The sequence below is a fragment of the Desmodus rotundus genome, chromosome 7 (assembly GCF_022682495.2).
Source record: "Desmodus rotundus isolate HL8 chromosome 7, HLdesRot8A.1, whole genome shotgun sequence".
Lineage (NCBI taxonomy): Eukaryota > Metazoa > Chordata > Mammalia > Chiroptera > Phyllostomidae > Desmodus > Desmodus rotundus.
This window is the reverse complement of record NC_071393.1, coordinates 126,823,387-126,839,320: the sequence shown is the minus strand read 5'-3', so window position 1 is coordinate 126,839,320 and position 15,934 is coordinate 126,823,387. Positions and strand designations below refer to the sequence as shown.

Genomic DNA, 15,934 nt, shown 5'->3' with positions numbered 1-15,934 from the left:
TTCCATCCTGGGACCACGAAGAGGCCAGCATGGGACAGCATGTGTGGGACTCCACATGGTGGACGCAGAAGGCACAGAGGAAGGTTTCGTGTCTCTCTGATGGCCGTTGACTGTCAGATGTGGGGAAACGGTGGTTCCTTGGCCCCTTCTGAAATTCTCATGAGTCTGTGTAATGCACACGTTCCACAGTGAGCTGGCCGTGTGTTCGGCCTCAGCCCCCACCCTCTTCTGTCGCTTGCACATGAGAAGACAGGCTGCCGCGGAGCACTGGTGTCAAGGTTCTGGGCGACGTCCGCTCTGACCACCACGCCTGCCAGTGTCGCTCTGAGAAGGAGCCCTTGCTTCTGGAAAAGAGGCGTTGCGTGTCTACCCAGCTGAAGACAGAGCTCATTGAAGATGCCGAGCAAATGGAAATGCTTGATTGTCAGTGCCGGCAAGGGTTGCCGCGCCTGGTGGGGGGAGACCACCGTGAGGACAGCTGGGGCTGGGGGAGACTTTATGCAGGGGATGCCAGCCACCCAGGGCCCTTTACTAGAGGAGGACTGGCTCCCGGGGTAGGGGCTAGGCAGCAGTGATCCTCAGAGGGCGGGGGAAGTGGTAGGTGGGGAGGGTGCTGACAGTGTGGAGAGGGGAAAGACAGACTGAAGACAGGCGTCCATGTCGTCCCCCGACACTTCCTGCCAGCAGTGGGCCCCACCCCCTGGCCTCGTCCCCCTAGCCCTTAGCTCCCGTATCAGGGATCTCCCAGCCCAGTTCGGTCTCTGCTTCTAGATCTGGCACATCCTTCCCCCTCAGTGTGGCCGCACTCTGGCTCTCATGGGCATCCCCATTCCTGTTCCTGTGCCATGGAAACCGTCTCGTGCGCAGGGCGAGCTTCCTGTTCCCAGCAGGGTGGGCGGCCTCTGGCTGTTTCAGTGGTTGAAGAAGCCAGGAGCAAGCAGAGGTTTTCAAAGCAGAGTAGAGCAGGCTTCCATATTTATCCCCTTCTCTCCTCCCTCCCAGTGTTGGAATCCCCTCCACAAAATGCCCAACATCCCCTCTGTTCTTGGCCGTCACTTACGGCACGTGAGGTTCCCCAGAAAGGCAAGAATCAGTAAGTAAATTTACGCCGGAATGCGGTGCGGAGGGGAAGACCTTTCTGCGGAACATACAGTTTCTCATTCACCTGCAAGAAGTTAAAAAAATTTTAGACCACCACAGACAACAGCTGCAGCACAGCTTCCCACGCCAGACAACCAAACCAGAACGCCTAGCCTCTTCAGCAGGGGTTAGAGCCCATAACCATCTCTGGGTCTCCCACTACCTTTGCCGCCCTAGGCTTCAAGTTCTAGAAGTTTAGATCTTGTGTATTGTCAGGCTGGGTCCATATGGGTCTCCTCCTGATTGCTCCCAGGCAGCTGCTAGGAAGATTTCCATCAGCTGGTCCCTGTCACCTGGAAGACTGAGAGGGCCAGATAACACAGGTGTGACGACGGTGTCTTGGCTGAGAGGAGATGGGTGGACCCTAGTCTGCTGAGAGGAGATGGGTAGTCTGCGAAAGGGCCCGCGGGGTTGTGTTCATCGGAGGCATGGATTTGGAAAAAGAGGCCATGAAAGGCAGGCACCTTTGCACAAGCAGACGGGACATTAGAATTCAGGGACTCAGGAGACGTCAAAGTTAAAGGGTCTCTTGTTGCACAAGGGAGACAAGTTGGAAGGAAGCATCTGCTCGGAGACCATCGATGAGCTTTCCTTTGTCTCTCAAGCAGGGAAGCAGCAGTGACAGCGATTGGCTCACAGAGTCGGAGTCCTGGGGAGGACCCCCAGCTCAGCCACCCTAACTGCCCACTGGAGATGGGATGTCTGAGACGTAGAGAGAGGGCAACCCAGAGTACACGTTGAGCTGTGAATTCGCCTTCTATAACCTTTTCCTCAAATCCCACTGTGCGTGACGTGGATTCGGGGTAATGCGTGAGCAGTTCACATGGGTGAGAGGGCTGCCCCTGACGTGCGGCTGCCTCGGATAAATGCGCCCCTGATGTTCGGAGCTGGTGGTGACCCAACTCCTAGGACCAGCACATCCTTCACTGGCAGTTCACCAGTCACTGGTTTGAAGCTGAGACATTCTCCAAAGAGGGATGAACGGGAGCCAAATAAGACCGAAAATGCACATATAGATCATTCCCTTTCCCCTCCCAGCTTGATGTATATTATCTTTTGTTGCAACAGACAACTGTTAGATTCAACTTGCTTAATAGTTCATCGTAACTCACTTCATTTCTTCAGAGTGGCAAGAACCTGGAGCTCTTCAAGGCAGTGTTTTGGAGGAGAGGGGTTGCTCTTGGTGTTCTCTTAACGCCTCCCATCCGAAGGACGATTTTTGAACTCACAACTTGGAGTGAATCTTTGTGTGAGGCTTTTCGTCCCTAAAATCCTGTCAGTCGTGAAGATCGGCCACTAGGCTCAGCAGTATCACTTTGTCCCCGTCCCCTGTGAGAACCCTCAGATGTCTGCCGTTCACAGCAATGGTGAATGCCATCTGAGCAGCCTTCAGCCAGGAGGGGAGCGGAAGAAGTACCCGTGGGGAGTGACCTCGGCAGATATGACAGCGCTCCCCTGCTCTGCCGCCTCCCAGATCAGAGGCGGCCAGGCTAGATAGCTTGATTGATGGCAACAGCAGCCAAAGACTACAGCTGCTCCTTCGGTGGTTTCAAAGGCGCAGACGCAGACATTCTCTCTTAACCCACACCTGGGGGCTTTGCGAAAGGAAGAAGGAAGATGTCAACAACAAAGCGGGTTTTACACCTATTTGTTTACTTTTGATGTATTCTCTTTGAGAGCATTTGGTTGTAAGAACTGCTTTTCTTGACTATATATAGCACATGTATATGTAAGCTTAGTGTGGAGTTTCTCAACCTCAGCGCTGTTCACTTTGGGGGTAATTTTTTGCTGTGGGGGGATAGCCAGTAGACCCAGAACACTGAGCAGCACCCCTGGGCTCTACCCACTTGATGCCAGTAGCACCCTCCCCTCCCACTCACTCATGACCGCCAGAAATGCCTCTAGACGTTGCTATGTGGAGGGAAGGGGTACAAAATCGTCCCCGATTGAGAGCCACCGACTTCGTGTAGGATCCCTCAGGCATGGGTCTGCACAGTTGCCGGTTTGCGCTTAGCTAGCTTCCTGGGTGAAGGAAGAGGCCTGGTTGATTACCTGCACCTTCATTTTTACCTGTAGATCTCGGTGTCGAGCCCAGATAACATTACATTTGGTAGACTAGCAAAGAGAATAAAAGGCACTCCTCGGGAGAAAATCTTTGCGGCTTTGAAGTAGGCACAGATTCCTTAGTTGGGACACATAGAAAGAAAGCACTGAGTTATAAAGAGATGGATAAATTGGACTTTGTGATAACTTAAAACTTCTGCTTATTAAAAGACACTATTAAACTGAATAAACAAGACATGGACTGAGAAAAAAACATCTCACAAAGAACTTCTATCTGGAATGTTTCAAGAAACCTTATAGTTGTAAGAAATTGAACAACTAAATTTTAAAAATGGGCACGGCCTTGAACAAGCTTTTCCCAAAGCGGTCATACACATGACCACTAAATGCACGAAAGGGTGCTCACCATCATTTGTCCTTAGGGGAGTCCGAGTTAAAGCCACAACGAAATACCACTGCGCGTCTACTAGAGCGGTTGCAACTGTAAAAGATCGACAGCTTCAAGTGTCGGCCAGAACTGTGGGGCAACTAGAACTCTTGCACATGGTACAGACTCCTAGGGAAAGAGTTTGTCGGTCCCCTAGAACAGGGGTCCCTAACCCGAGGCTCGGACCAGTACAGGCCTGTGGTCTGTTAGGAACTGGGCCACACAGCACGAGGTGAGCCCAGGGCGAGCTTTGCTTATGTTACCTCCTGAGCTCCCCCCCCGCCCCCCCATCTTCCATGAAACCAGTCCCTGGTGCCAAAAAGGTTGGGGATCCTGCCCTAGAATCGCAATTTTGAACCTTTTTCATCTCATGGCACACATAAACTAATTACTGTGGGAGTACTTACCCTTTTTGCTCCAAAGTAACTTTAAAAAAAAATCAGGTGCCTATGCTTGTACATATAAGGATTTCTGGTACCAAGAATGAACCAATCAGACGTAACCTTATTTTGTGATGTGACCAATAAAATGTGGCTATTATATGACCCTTGTATTTATGGTTCAAGGCAGGGCATTCACACCAGATGACTATTGTCGTGTTGGCTGTTGTCATTTTTGACTTGATAATCTAAGGGAAAAGAGATCAGTGCCCCTGACTAAATAGTCAGGTGTTGCATGTTTTAAAAATTCTTGTGGCGCCCCAGTTGCAAATCACTGCCCTGGAAAGTTAAACATTCACTTAGCAGCAATTACGCAGGGGAAATGAAAACGTGTTCATGACCGATCGGTACAAAAGTCCCTAGCAGCTCTTCTGTAAAGTCCAGATCTGGAAGCAATACAAATGTCCACCTACAGGTGGATAGGTAAAGTGTAGCGTATCCACACAACGGGATGCCACTCAGTAATAGCAGTAATAAAAAAATGAACCATGGATGACCACATTGTGGGTGAATAACAGAGCTAATCAGTAGTTGCCCCAGACAAGGGTAGGGATGACTGCAGAGGGGCTGGAGCGAACTGCGGGGTGATGGAAATCTTTGTTCTGCTCTGTGTCTTCATTGTGGCCGTGGTAGCACTGGAGTAAACTTTGTCAGGACTCAGCAAACTATACACCAGGGATGGCGCCCACCACACCCCCCGGGAGGGCCTCCGCTCTGTGCACACCCTTGCATAAGCACATAAGCACGTTTTCTCAGACCATTTGCAGTTCTCATGTTTGCCAATCTGCCTGCTGAGATGTTGGGCGGGGGTGGCGGGGGGGGGGGTGGAATCCCACTCCTTGCCCTCCATTCCATTCTGCCCATAGGGTTTCATATTCAAGCTTATAGCCCCTCGCCCCACCCCAGGAACTGACCCGTTCAGAATGGAGAGTGGGGCTGTAGGCTTGGGTTATGAGTGAGCTCGTGAGAAGACTGGGCATGGCACCTGCCCCTGAACACCTGGACACCAGCAGCGGGAGTGCCACGTAGCGCCAGCACTTTCATCTGTGCGGGCCAGAGGTGTGGCACATCTGGATGGAAGGAAGGATGGGGGGCAGACTTGTCCTAAAGCATCGCTTCTCACTAGCGTCATATGTTCATTTGGCTTCCGTGGGGTCGTGGGCGGGTGTTGTGTGGGTCTAAAGAACTCCTCAGGTTGCCCTTTAGGTTCTGCGAAGTTCATGAGTGTTAATTATATATTTTTTCACTTAAGGTCTCTTTCTCTTTCTCCTTCCTCTTTTTTTTTCTTTCTTTTCATTATGCCTTTTACACCTTCCTCCTGAGGTCCAATGTGTTTTTGAAGAAAATGCAAGTACTTTCTTTAATTTTCTGGCACAATAAATAGGAAAAGACTCCTGACTTCTCACCTGGGTGTTCCTGTATTTCCTCTTGTTCTGCCCCCCATCAAACCTGCTGGTGGCTCAGGAAAACTCCGGGCAAGAGTCGCCTGGGGAGGCAGGGACCATCATACAGTTGCCTGTGGCACTTGCATTCCCAACGGTGGCAAAAACAGCCTTTACTTGCTGAAAGAAATAGGCCAGCCCCCCGAGGTAGGAAAGGGCCCTTTTCAAAAAGAGTAGAAGGGGAAGGGGGAAGCCCCCCACAGAACCTCCCCTCAGCACCTCCCGGGGCTGCTTGGCCCCCGAGGCTTGGCTCTTGGGGTGTCAGTGTCTTGGCAGCCGGTGCTGGGAGCACTGAGGGGCACTATTAAGTTTTTCTGTTCGTCCTTCAACTAATATGTGTTTTAATATCCGTGGGGAGCGGTGACTGTTTCGGGAATTTCACCCCGGGAATTGTCAAACAAGTTAATTTACCTGTTTCTCCTGCAATGTACTTGTTAAAATAAACTTTCACTCCATTACAGAGTGTAAGTAAGGGGCCTCCTGCAGGCAACAGAGAAAAGGGCTTGCCGAGTAAAGTTCCTGTACTTCTCTCTGAGACATTGTCTTCTGGAACCAGCATCATCTATATTATTAATCACTCGAGGGGCTTTCTCCTGCTTCACATGACTCCTTTGGAATTAAACTGCACATATAAAGTATGAAAAATGTACTTTTTGAAGTCATTTTCTAGCATAATACCCCAAATAAAGTGCCATGGAGCCATTAGTAGTAAATTGAATTTTTTGGTATGTAATTTGTACAAAAACTGACAAGTGCGATCCCCCCTCCCCCGTCCCCCCACCATTTGTCATCGGGTTTCGCGGACACAGAGGTAATCTGCAAGGACAGGCGTTTTGATGTCGCCGTCAATTGCACACTTCATTTATTTGGACAGGGCACAGGCAGGCCTCTGTGGCGACATCACCGCGCCATTAGCGGATTTCGCCCCAGGGCAGCTGGGACGCAAGGCTGGGGCAGATGTTCTTTTCAGCCTATTCAGTGACCATTCTTGGGGGTTGTTTACTGTTGCCATGGTAGCATTCATTTCCATAGCAGCAGCGCTGCTGTTTCTCGGAGGAAAATGAATTTAGTTATAAAAGGATAATATTTTTCTCTGTCTCTGTGTAACCTGCCATCTGTCGACTGGTGGATCAGGAAGGACTCAGAAACCTATTAAGAATTACAGTGAGGAAGCGATGAGTATTTTTTTGGGGGGGGGGGGCATATTAAAAGCAGTGGTAGATGTAGAAGCAAACGTTGTGCCCTCAACATCATAAGTTTGAATTTTTTATGCATGCTTTCAGTGTGTGTGTTTTTTAATGCCTTCACCCCCTCTACCACCACTGTGCGCTCACACTCTCGTAAAAGGCAATTTACATTCTGCTGACAGATGGAAATGACCAAACGTCTTGTCTGCATCTCACTGGATGCAGGTGTGTTTAATGCTTTCTCTCGTCGGTGCTGTGAGCTTCCCCGGTTCATTGAAGATTCCTGTGGCTGAACTTCCTATTGCCACCCCGCTCTCCCGCGCCTGCATCCCAGGGGCACAGGCCGTGCTGGTGCGTAGACCAGCTTGCTTCCGGGACCCACCGCGCACGTTACGAAATTAGCCAAACGAGAAGGGGCCTTGCTTTGTTTGCAAAACTTAGGCACCTGCCCCTTAAATCTCATTCTAGAATACCTTCCTTCTCCTCACACCTAAGTGGGAAGGATGTCGCCTTTGGGATAGCTCATCTGGTTTCTGGACTTCTTTCTTTCCTCTGTCGCATTCATAAACTATGACGTGCAGGGGGAAAAAGCCAGGCGCGCGCACCGGCCCCGCTGTAAATAATGTTATTTATTGGTTGACTTTTCCAGATCCTGACATTGACGCTGCCAGTGCCATGATGCTTTTGAATTCTCCCCCTGAGATACAAGCAGGTTGTGAGTAGCTATTTCTATAGCCTTCAGCATCACAGTTTGTGGACTTAACCTTCTCATTTACGTATCAGGCCATAGGAAGAACTAATCACGCTGCAGCAGAACTTCCCTTGTCGAGCCCCTTTAAAACGACCTCAGTGCACGATTACATGCGTAAGCCTTCAAACATGCAGCCGTGCACGGGCACGAATGAACGAGTGCTTAGGTGTGTTTCCAAGATGACAGTGTTGTGATATAACTTCAGGACTTAAGACTTGAGGGAAGGGAAGCAGACCCTGTAATGAGTCCCCATGGAGGGCCCGTCTTCGCTCCTGCAGGAATTGCCTCTGTGAGTTTGTAGTTTCTGCAAGAAGACATGACAGGGGGCCAGCCTAACAGTCTTGGAGTGAGCACTGCCCATTTTTAGAAATTTCTTTCCCTTTTGGGATCTCATTAATTGCAGGCTGGTAGTGTACCGGTGGAGAGGAGGGGAAGTCTGGCGAAGGTGGGTGCTGTGCCGGGGCTTGGAATAACCTTGAAACAGACCCCCATGGTGCCCCCGGTGTCACCCCACCGGCCTTGCAGGCCGCCGTTGGGAGAAGGGCAGGCTCCTTCAGCTAAGCAGAGCTTCGTCACCTGCTGTCCACCGTTGAGTGAGGTCAAGCTTGAGGCAACTCTCTTCCTTTCTTGAACTTTTCTATCCACCACCTAATGTTTCCTTTCCTCGCGTCTAGAGCGAGAGTGCATGGTTTTAGAAAGCTCTTCTTACCAGGTGATGCAGAATGACCTTACATGGAGATGTCTGTCGCCTCTTGGTCCTCCTGACTGGAGACTAGTTACTCTGCCCACATCCCGCTCCCCCCAGCCCTGTGGAGCAGACCGCCAGCTCGTCCCCCTGGGTCTGCTCGGCTCATCCGGGGGACATCGCGGCGTTGCAGCCTCCCGTTGAGGAAACACACAGGCCCCACGCGACACCAGGGGCTGGTGTCCCCCTGGCTCGTTCTTATGGCTGAGCCTTCACCTCTTTGGGGGTCCTGGCTCTCGAAGGGCTGCAGGGCCCCCTGAGCAAGGGAATCCCCCCATTTCTGGAGTCGATAATGCTTCCCCCAGAAGAGCATCCAACCTCAGACTCACAGCAGGTTGTCTCTTGTCAGCAGTGGACTGGTGTAGAGTTCCAGAACGTCCCTCCCCGCCCTGCACTGGCTGCAGCCTTCCTTCCAACAGCTTTGGGAAATTTGACTCCATCTTTTCTTACTTGTTCCTTTCTTTTTTCTTTTTTTTTTTTTTTTTAAAAAAAAAAGACCCAAAAGATAGAGCCAAGAATTCTCAGGAGGGACTGTCCCTCTGGCAGGCGCTGCCATTATCCACTCCTAAAGGTACAGAATTCTCAGTCTCTCTATGCTAACCTGAGACTGCTAGCCCTTCCAATGGCAGGCTTCCCGCCCCACCCCCCACCCCTGAGAAGCGACCACTGCTCAGGAGATGGGTAATAGGCACAGTCCTGTAACGAGCAGTTCACCTGTAGTGTGGTTTTTGGTGATGTGTGAAGCTACAGAGGAATATTTTGTGAAACCTGCGTTCTCAGGTGACATTGCAGGAAGAGTACAGACCACGTTATAATCCAGTTACAGTCTGAGATGGTTTCTAAAGTCCAGCTGCGAAAGTCAGCGTGGGGGGCAGCGTGCCAATTGCATCAGAGCTGTGCAAGACTCCGGTCTCTTCCTTAGCGCCCGGCCACTGTGCACACGGTCGTTGGTTTCAAAGAAAGCACTTTTGATGGATTCGGATAGTGGAGTTAAGAGGGGAAAGGCAAGGGGACTGAGCCATTGACAGATGCTCAGCAACTTCCGTAAAGTCCACATCACTGGACGCTTGGCCACAGGTAGAACAGGAAAAAGGCTTTTCCTGATCACTGACAAGTTCATGGTTTTTAATGCGCTTGTGACTAAATGCACTTCTCCCCTCTGCTCCACTGTAACACTCCAACTGTAAGGAAGTATTTTTCAGGGCACCCACAGTCTTGTTTACTTTGAAATGCTGAATTTGAGTTTTCAAAGCCCAGCGTTCGCGTGTTGAAGCTGGAGGCTTCCCTGGGAGGCTCCAGTGAAGTTTTTGGGAGGCTTTCCTCCCTCACTCTCGCACCGTGAGAGCCCAGCACCACTTTCCTGAAGGCCCCACGCCAAGGGGGCTCCCGGGAAGGCCGGGGCCGGGAGGCCCGCAGACGTCGTGGGAGGAGCAGCAGAGAAGCAAATTTAACGGCCAGGGAGAAGGTGATGACACCACCTGCATCTTCACCGTCCCCTCTGGCCCCAAGCCCTAGTAAAGCCCCCTGGAGGTCAAGGTAGAGCGTAGTCAGTGGGCAGTGGCGCCCCTAGAGGTTAGAGCTCTGAGTGTCTGCTCCGTGTACTTGGGAAGCCAAGCTGGCTGCTGCTCCTCAGCCTCCCAGTGAACACAGTCCCAGGTGTCTCTGTCTCCACACTCCACTCTCGCTTCGCTCTTCCCTGCTCCCCTCTTCCTTTGCCTCCCTTTATTTTCATGTTACATTGCTTAACGCTTCTCACCCTGGGCTCGGATGCAGGACCTTGCCTCCCAAAGGGAGAAGCTTTATAGAGACATAATGATGTCTCTAAATGATGGCACCTCCATCCCCTGCTCAGCCAGCTTTGCCCAAGGCCTGGAAAGAGTGGGAGGGGATCCTCAGCAGAAAGGTTCAAAGGCAGCAGACCCGCAGCTGCCCACGTTGGGGAGTGTGGGCTCCTGCCTGCGCTCACCCCTGGGCTGGTCTGGGGCCCGGCTGTTCAAGAGCCTCCTGGGTGCTGCTATATCCAGCCTCTTGTTTTCATCTCCGAGGCTGTCAGACGCTCCTGTTTGAACCTGGCCACCGACCTAATCAGTCTGCCACTGTTTCTCCCGGCTGTGAGAGGATGGCCCGGATGGCTTGAAAGGCTTTTCCTTTGTCAGTGCCCTTGGTAGCCACCCCACTTCAGGTCACCAGACAGCAGCCAGTTACATCTTTTCCTCTCATCCTGCCCTTGCTCGGCATCCTTAAAGCTGGCTCAGGCCAGCAGACCGGCCCCAGTCTGGTCCGAGCTGAGTAGGTCACGCAAAGGAAACAACTAAGGAGCTTGTGAGAACCCCAGTCGGCCAAGCCCCTTGATCTCTGGCGAGCCCCTCAGTGCCCCCAGGGGGCTCAGTGAGCCATGTGTTACTTGAGCTGGACCCCCTGGGGGTCCCCCTTCTCCTCTCACTGCAGCCGATGCTTCCCTTTCAGTGAAACAGCAGCGCGCATCTAATAAAACCTCAGGCTCCAGCGTTCTGTCGTGTGCCGTGCCCGCCGGCAGCACCGCGGTGGCATCATCTTCTCCAGACTTTGCCAGTGTGTAGCGCGGGGCACGTGGTACCGGAGTGCCATGGTCTCTCCCATGCTAGAGAGGACACTGCTTCCAGAAAAATCAGTGCAGAGCAGGGCTGCCTCAACACTTCTTAGGCTGAGGTTATGCTTGCAGTCAAATTCACCCCCTCCCCCTCCCCCACCCCAGAGTGGCTTGTAGACTAATTTAAGCTTCTACAGTCTACTTAAGTACTGGCTTTGCAGTCCCCTTTGACAAGCCCCGTGAGTCATCCTGAACCCCGGTGGAGGAACCGCTTAGGAGCCAGAAGTCAGATCACCATTACTCATCTTCAAAGGCTTATATAACCCCCAGTTGGACTGTTCCCAGGGAGGACTCCAGATAAACAAAACAGCAAAATGGGTGCGTGCTGCACCCTGCCTGGAGCCGGGGGCTGTTTCAGACACGCCGGGCTTCGGGGAAGAGAGGCAGCCAGGAAGGCAGCTCCCCTCTTGCAGGTACTTCCCCAGCACCCTTCCAAGTAAGCAGGTGGAGGGAAAGGAAGGATTGTCAGATCACCTGGCTGCTCGGCTTATGGCCTCTGGAAGGTTAGCCAGGGCTGCCCTCCAAAGGCAGCAGTAGGAGCTCAGAGGTTAATTTTAGAAGCTGTGAAAAGCAAGGAAGCTAAGCATCAGGGGGGAAGCTGGGGTGGGGAAGTGCAGGGGGGGGGCACAGCATGGAGGGGGTTCGTCTTGTGCCACGGACTTTTTTTAGGGCCTCAAGATGATCACATTCAGTCACAGGGAGCAGTGCTGCGTGATTCGACTCTGTTTTGGGTGTGAGTGTTGCTTTCTTGCTGGTTAAAAATAAGTCGGTTTTGAGTCAGTCTGTTAACTTAAGAGAAAGTGGTCGATCCGTTCTGCTCCTGACGTCCGTGGCACCTGGTTCCAGCAAGCTGAGGGTCTCAGGTGTGTGTCCCCTCACTTGTCAACACCGAATGATACAACAAAAAGGGATGGTCCTGGAGGCCTGTGGCTTTTCTAGTGGGAGCCGCAAACCCCAGCTACCAGTTGATTTTTAAATGTCCAGTTTCTTATTACCTCCCTTCTCTGGCTGGAACCTAGGTATAATTTAGTACATTGAGTGGGATGCCCTGGTTGTTAAGCAGCGGTCCTTGACCTTTGGCAGCAGGGACCAGTTTAAGACAAATTTTCCACGGACGGGAGGGAAGGGCAGGAGGCAGAGCTCAGGTGGTAATGCGAGGGAACCTTTGCTCACTAGCTCGCCCTCCGCTCACCTCCTGCTGTGCGGCCCGGTTCCTAACAGGCCACAGACCTGTACTGGTGTGCGGTCTGGGGGTTGGGAACCCCTGTCGTAGATGGCCTGGGCTTTCAGTGTTTTGATAGACTTTGAGGGAAATATGGAGTACAAGGAACAGAAAGATAGACGTGCTAGTTGTTTTAAAAGGCTGAGGGATGGACCTCATGCTCCTTCAGGATCTCAGAATCAAAAAGTGGTGATGCGCGGACCTCAGTGCCTTTTTCACCCGTTGTAGACGGCCTGGGATTTGTCTTCAGAAGCCTTGTTCCCAACCCTCGGGTTGGAGACAGAAAGGACAAAGGGGGGGAACCATTTGTTCCGGGTCATGGCTGTTTCTGGCAGTCAGGGAGCAAACAGGAGCACATCCACCAGGACGCGCACTTCCAATGATAAGGACTGAGAAATGCCAGCGCTGGCGGAGGCGGCGGTCCTTGCCGCTCCTTTGAGGACAAGCTCCAGGATTCAGAAGCAGAGCCTGGTTTCCCTGCCAGGAGTCTTATGAAGTTCAGGGAAAGCCTTTTAATGCCGTGGGGTAGCTCTGTCCCTGAGATTCTCTTTGAAGTGAATGCAGTTCGTTAATCAGGGCATGTTTTAATGGGTGAATGCAGAGTTAGGGATAACTACAGAAAGCACCAGAGGCTGGAAGCATTTCCCTGTGCCCTGACCTCATTCGGCCCTGTGCCTGGCAGATAATTAACGAGAGGATGCTAGAGAGGTGAGGCGGGATGGTGGGAGGATGAACGTGTGATGTGGTGATGATGAGCTTATGTGATGGGCCAGCCTCTGCGCTAAGCAATTTCTGTAATCTGTCTCATTTAATCCTCAAAACTGTCCTGCGAGCCATGTTTATGGGAGGTTCACAGGTGAGGAAACGGAGGCTCAGAAAGGTTACAGCACTTGCCCAAACCCACCGTGCTAGTGGTGGGGGGAGGCTTTGGATGGAGGCCGTGTTGCCTCATGTGTCCTCTTAACGACAGCGGGATACTTCTTCCGTGAAGGCTGAAATGAGACAAGCGTCAAAAGAACGTGGTCTCCTGTCAGCGCTGGGGGAGGGCTGGCTTCCTCATTTCCCTTCCTGTTGGGCCTGCTCCTGGTGCTTTAAGGTTCTGGGCGTGGGGCACTCTCCACGGGGCTGCTTTCTCTTATGACTGGCAGGTGATTCACTGGTTATGCAGAGTCCCCGAGAGCATGTGCTGGCACCCCACCTGCTCTCCCAGGGCCCCCTGGTCCTGCCCCAGGGTGACCGACAGGTTATAGACGGGAACAGAAGCCACATGACGGCAGTTGTTGCTCTTTTGGCAACTTGGTGACCAGGAAGATGGCCAAGTCCTTCCAGCACAGTCTGGCTTTGTTCTCATTTTGTTCTTCGTGGGCTCTCGCCTCACCTGGAATGGAGAAAGCACGGGCTGCCTCGGGCTCGCTCTGTGGACGTTGTGCTGATGATGACGATAATACAGATAACTAACATAATTTCCTAAATAATAGTGCCTTTATTAACCCAGTTAGGTCTCCAAGTACTCTGTGAGATAAATACCATTTTTGGCCCCCATCCTACTTAAGTAGCTTTTTCAGGGGACACAGGCAGTAAATGACAGAGACGGGACGCAGACCCAGGTCATCTGACACCAGAGTCTGGCTCTGAGCCACTGTGTTTAACTCAGATCACGTTCCCCCTCAGAACGCTTTAATGGTTTTCTCGGGATCCATGGGGTAAAATCCAAACGCATCTCCTTCCTGCCACAACTGTATGCTTCAGCAAAATTGGTTTGTAGTTCTTGTGTACGGTGTGCTTTTTGCCACTTCTGGGCCTTGTCTTCCTTGTTCCTCTGCTGCAGGAAGTCTTCCCAGAGACCCCGACTTTGGGTTAGGTGTCTCCATCCCTCATGCATACAGGCGTCCTGACTCAGCACTCCCCTTCCTATACTTCCACTGCCTCTCATCCTCTTTCTGCCCCACTGACCCGTGGCGGCCCTGTGTCCCCTTCACCTGGTACATAGTCCAGTACTTGTAAAAGATTTAATCCATTAGTTGATGTGATCTGTCTGTGGGACGGTAATAATTTTTACTGGCAAGAATCACGAGTGTGGGACGGGTTTTAAATATTTATCAGGCGGTCTGCTCTGTCCAGCTCGCTTGCTGCTATTGACGAGATCCCGGTGGCTGATACAGCAGGTGGCAGTGGCAGAGTCAGACTGAATCAGGTTGTCTGCCGTTTTGAGGAGAGGACCATACAGCAAAATAGTTGAAAACCCTTTCCCTCAACCCCCAACACCAACAGAAAGCCCGACCTCTCAGACGACGTACGCACGTGGTCTGGAGCCCTGTCTACATGCCCCAGAGTTCTGCTGGGTCTTGCTTGTCTTTCCTTGAGAATTCTGGATGTTTTCCCCTATATTTTCTTCTCAATGTTCTATGATGTTAGCTCTTATATTTAGGGTTATGAACCAATTCTAATTAACCTTCATATGTGGTATGAAGTTAGGAACAAGATTCTTTTTCTTTCCCCCCCGAAAGGACTGTCATTCATTCTAATTCTTTTCCGCATCGTGTTTTCTTGATACTTTTGTCAAAAACCAGTTGACCACATGCGTGTGGGGGTCTTGTTTGTTCCATCGACCCCTCTGTCTGTGTGTCGATACTTCCCTGCCTTGTAGCTTTACAGGAAGTCGTGAAACCGGATTGTGTGAATCAGGTGCTATAAACTGTAGATGCTCTTTCTCATGGAGAACTCGTCAGCTGAGCAAAGTACGCTAATCAGCTGCAGTGTCATCGCATGATAACAGGTTTCGTGCTTTTAAGATACTCGGTGAGTCTCCTGCCTTCCGAGATTGATTATCTGAAATCGGGCTAACAGTAAGGGGTGGGCAGGACTTCCTGATCTAGGTAAGCGCACTCTCACAATTAAATCTGGTAAGAAACAGCACTAACAGTACTGACTTTAGGCACTGATTTCAGTTTTATCTCCCGCCCCCACCTTTTGTAAAAGCTAGTAACGAGCCTTCTGCCAACCCGTAGCGCAGATGGCAAAAGTGCTAGCAGGCGCTCTGGGACGCCCCCGCGATCAACCTCTGAAGTTACCCCGTACTCCAGAGTGAGCATTTGTCCTGCATGATGTAAGGTTTGGGAGATCTATGCACACAGTCTGCCAGAGACCTAAAATTTGTATGAGTAAAAAGTATGTATGTGTTTTGTAAAAAGTAATACAAGTAATACTGGCTTTAAAAGTTTAATATCCAAGGTAGTTTCCATTTTGGAATATATGATTTTCGAGATTTTTTTTTTTTTGGTGTGGTCTTTGAAAAAGCACGGTTTATTCACCTTGTTTCTGGATGAAACCGTGCCAGGGCCACAGGAACACAGCCAGAGCTCGGGGACACTTAGGGTGCTGGCGCCAGAAGGGGTCTCCGCGAGCACCACTCACAGAGGGGAGAAGAGATTGTGGGACGTGCACAGAGTCACGCAAGAAGAACTAAAATTAAACCCCAGGGACACCAGTGTCCTCACGCCTGGCCCCCCAGATATGTGGAGGGGTGCTGCTAGGTGCAGTCAGAATACTAGCTTGAACCACAGGAAGCTGCTATTGGGTGGGGAAGACAAGGAAAGCCCACTACCAGGGATTCCCTGCGGTTGCCCTGTTGTATAAACCCTCAGACACACACAGGTGGGTGTGAAGCCACTGTGAGCTGGTAGGAAAATGGACAGGATCTGGTGGCCACGGGCGAGGATGGCTGAGGGTTGGGTGGGTTGGCTAGAGAAGGTGGAATGTTGAGGGCACCCAGGAGATTGGCTTGGGGAGAAGCTTCAGGAAGGAGCAAGGCGGGCATCCAGAGTGGGCCGTGGGTGACTCAGAGGCACAAGCCAGAGCCTTGCTGCCACCCTTCCTGCCCCAGAACC

The 15,934-nt window shown here is 51.5% G+C and overlaps 1 protein-coding gene across 8 annotated transcripts in view; it reads left to right on the top strand.

Moving 5' to 3' along the window:
• Positions 1-15,934, top strand: part of FOXN3 (forkhead box N3) — a 348,864-nt gene that overhangs the window by 309,500 nt on the left and 23,430 nt on the right. For 6 of the 8 annotated variants that reach the window (XM_024568365.4, XM_045201995.2, XM_045201994.3 and 3 more), the window contains one exon: positions 7,350-7,415. The exons of 1 other annotated variant lie outside the window; for it this stretch is intronic. In XM_024568365.4, coding sequence (XP_024424133.1) covers positions 7,350-7,415 — 66 coding nt within the window. The remainder of the gene's footprint in view (positions 1-7,349; positions 7,416-15,934) is intronic. One more of the 8 variants, XM_053929162.2, reaches the window with a different exon arrangement.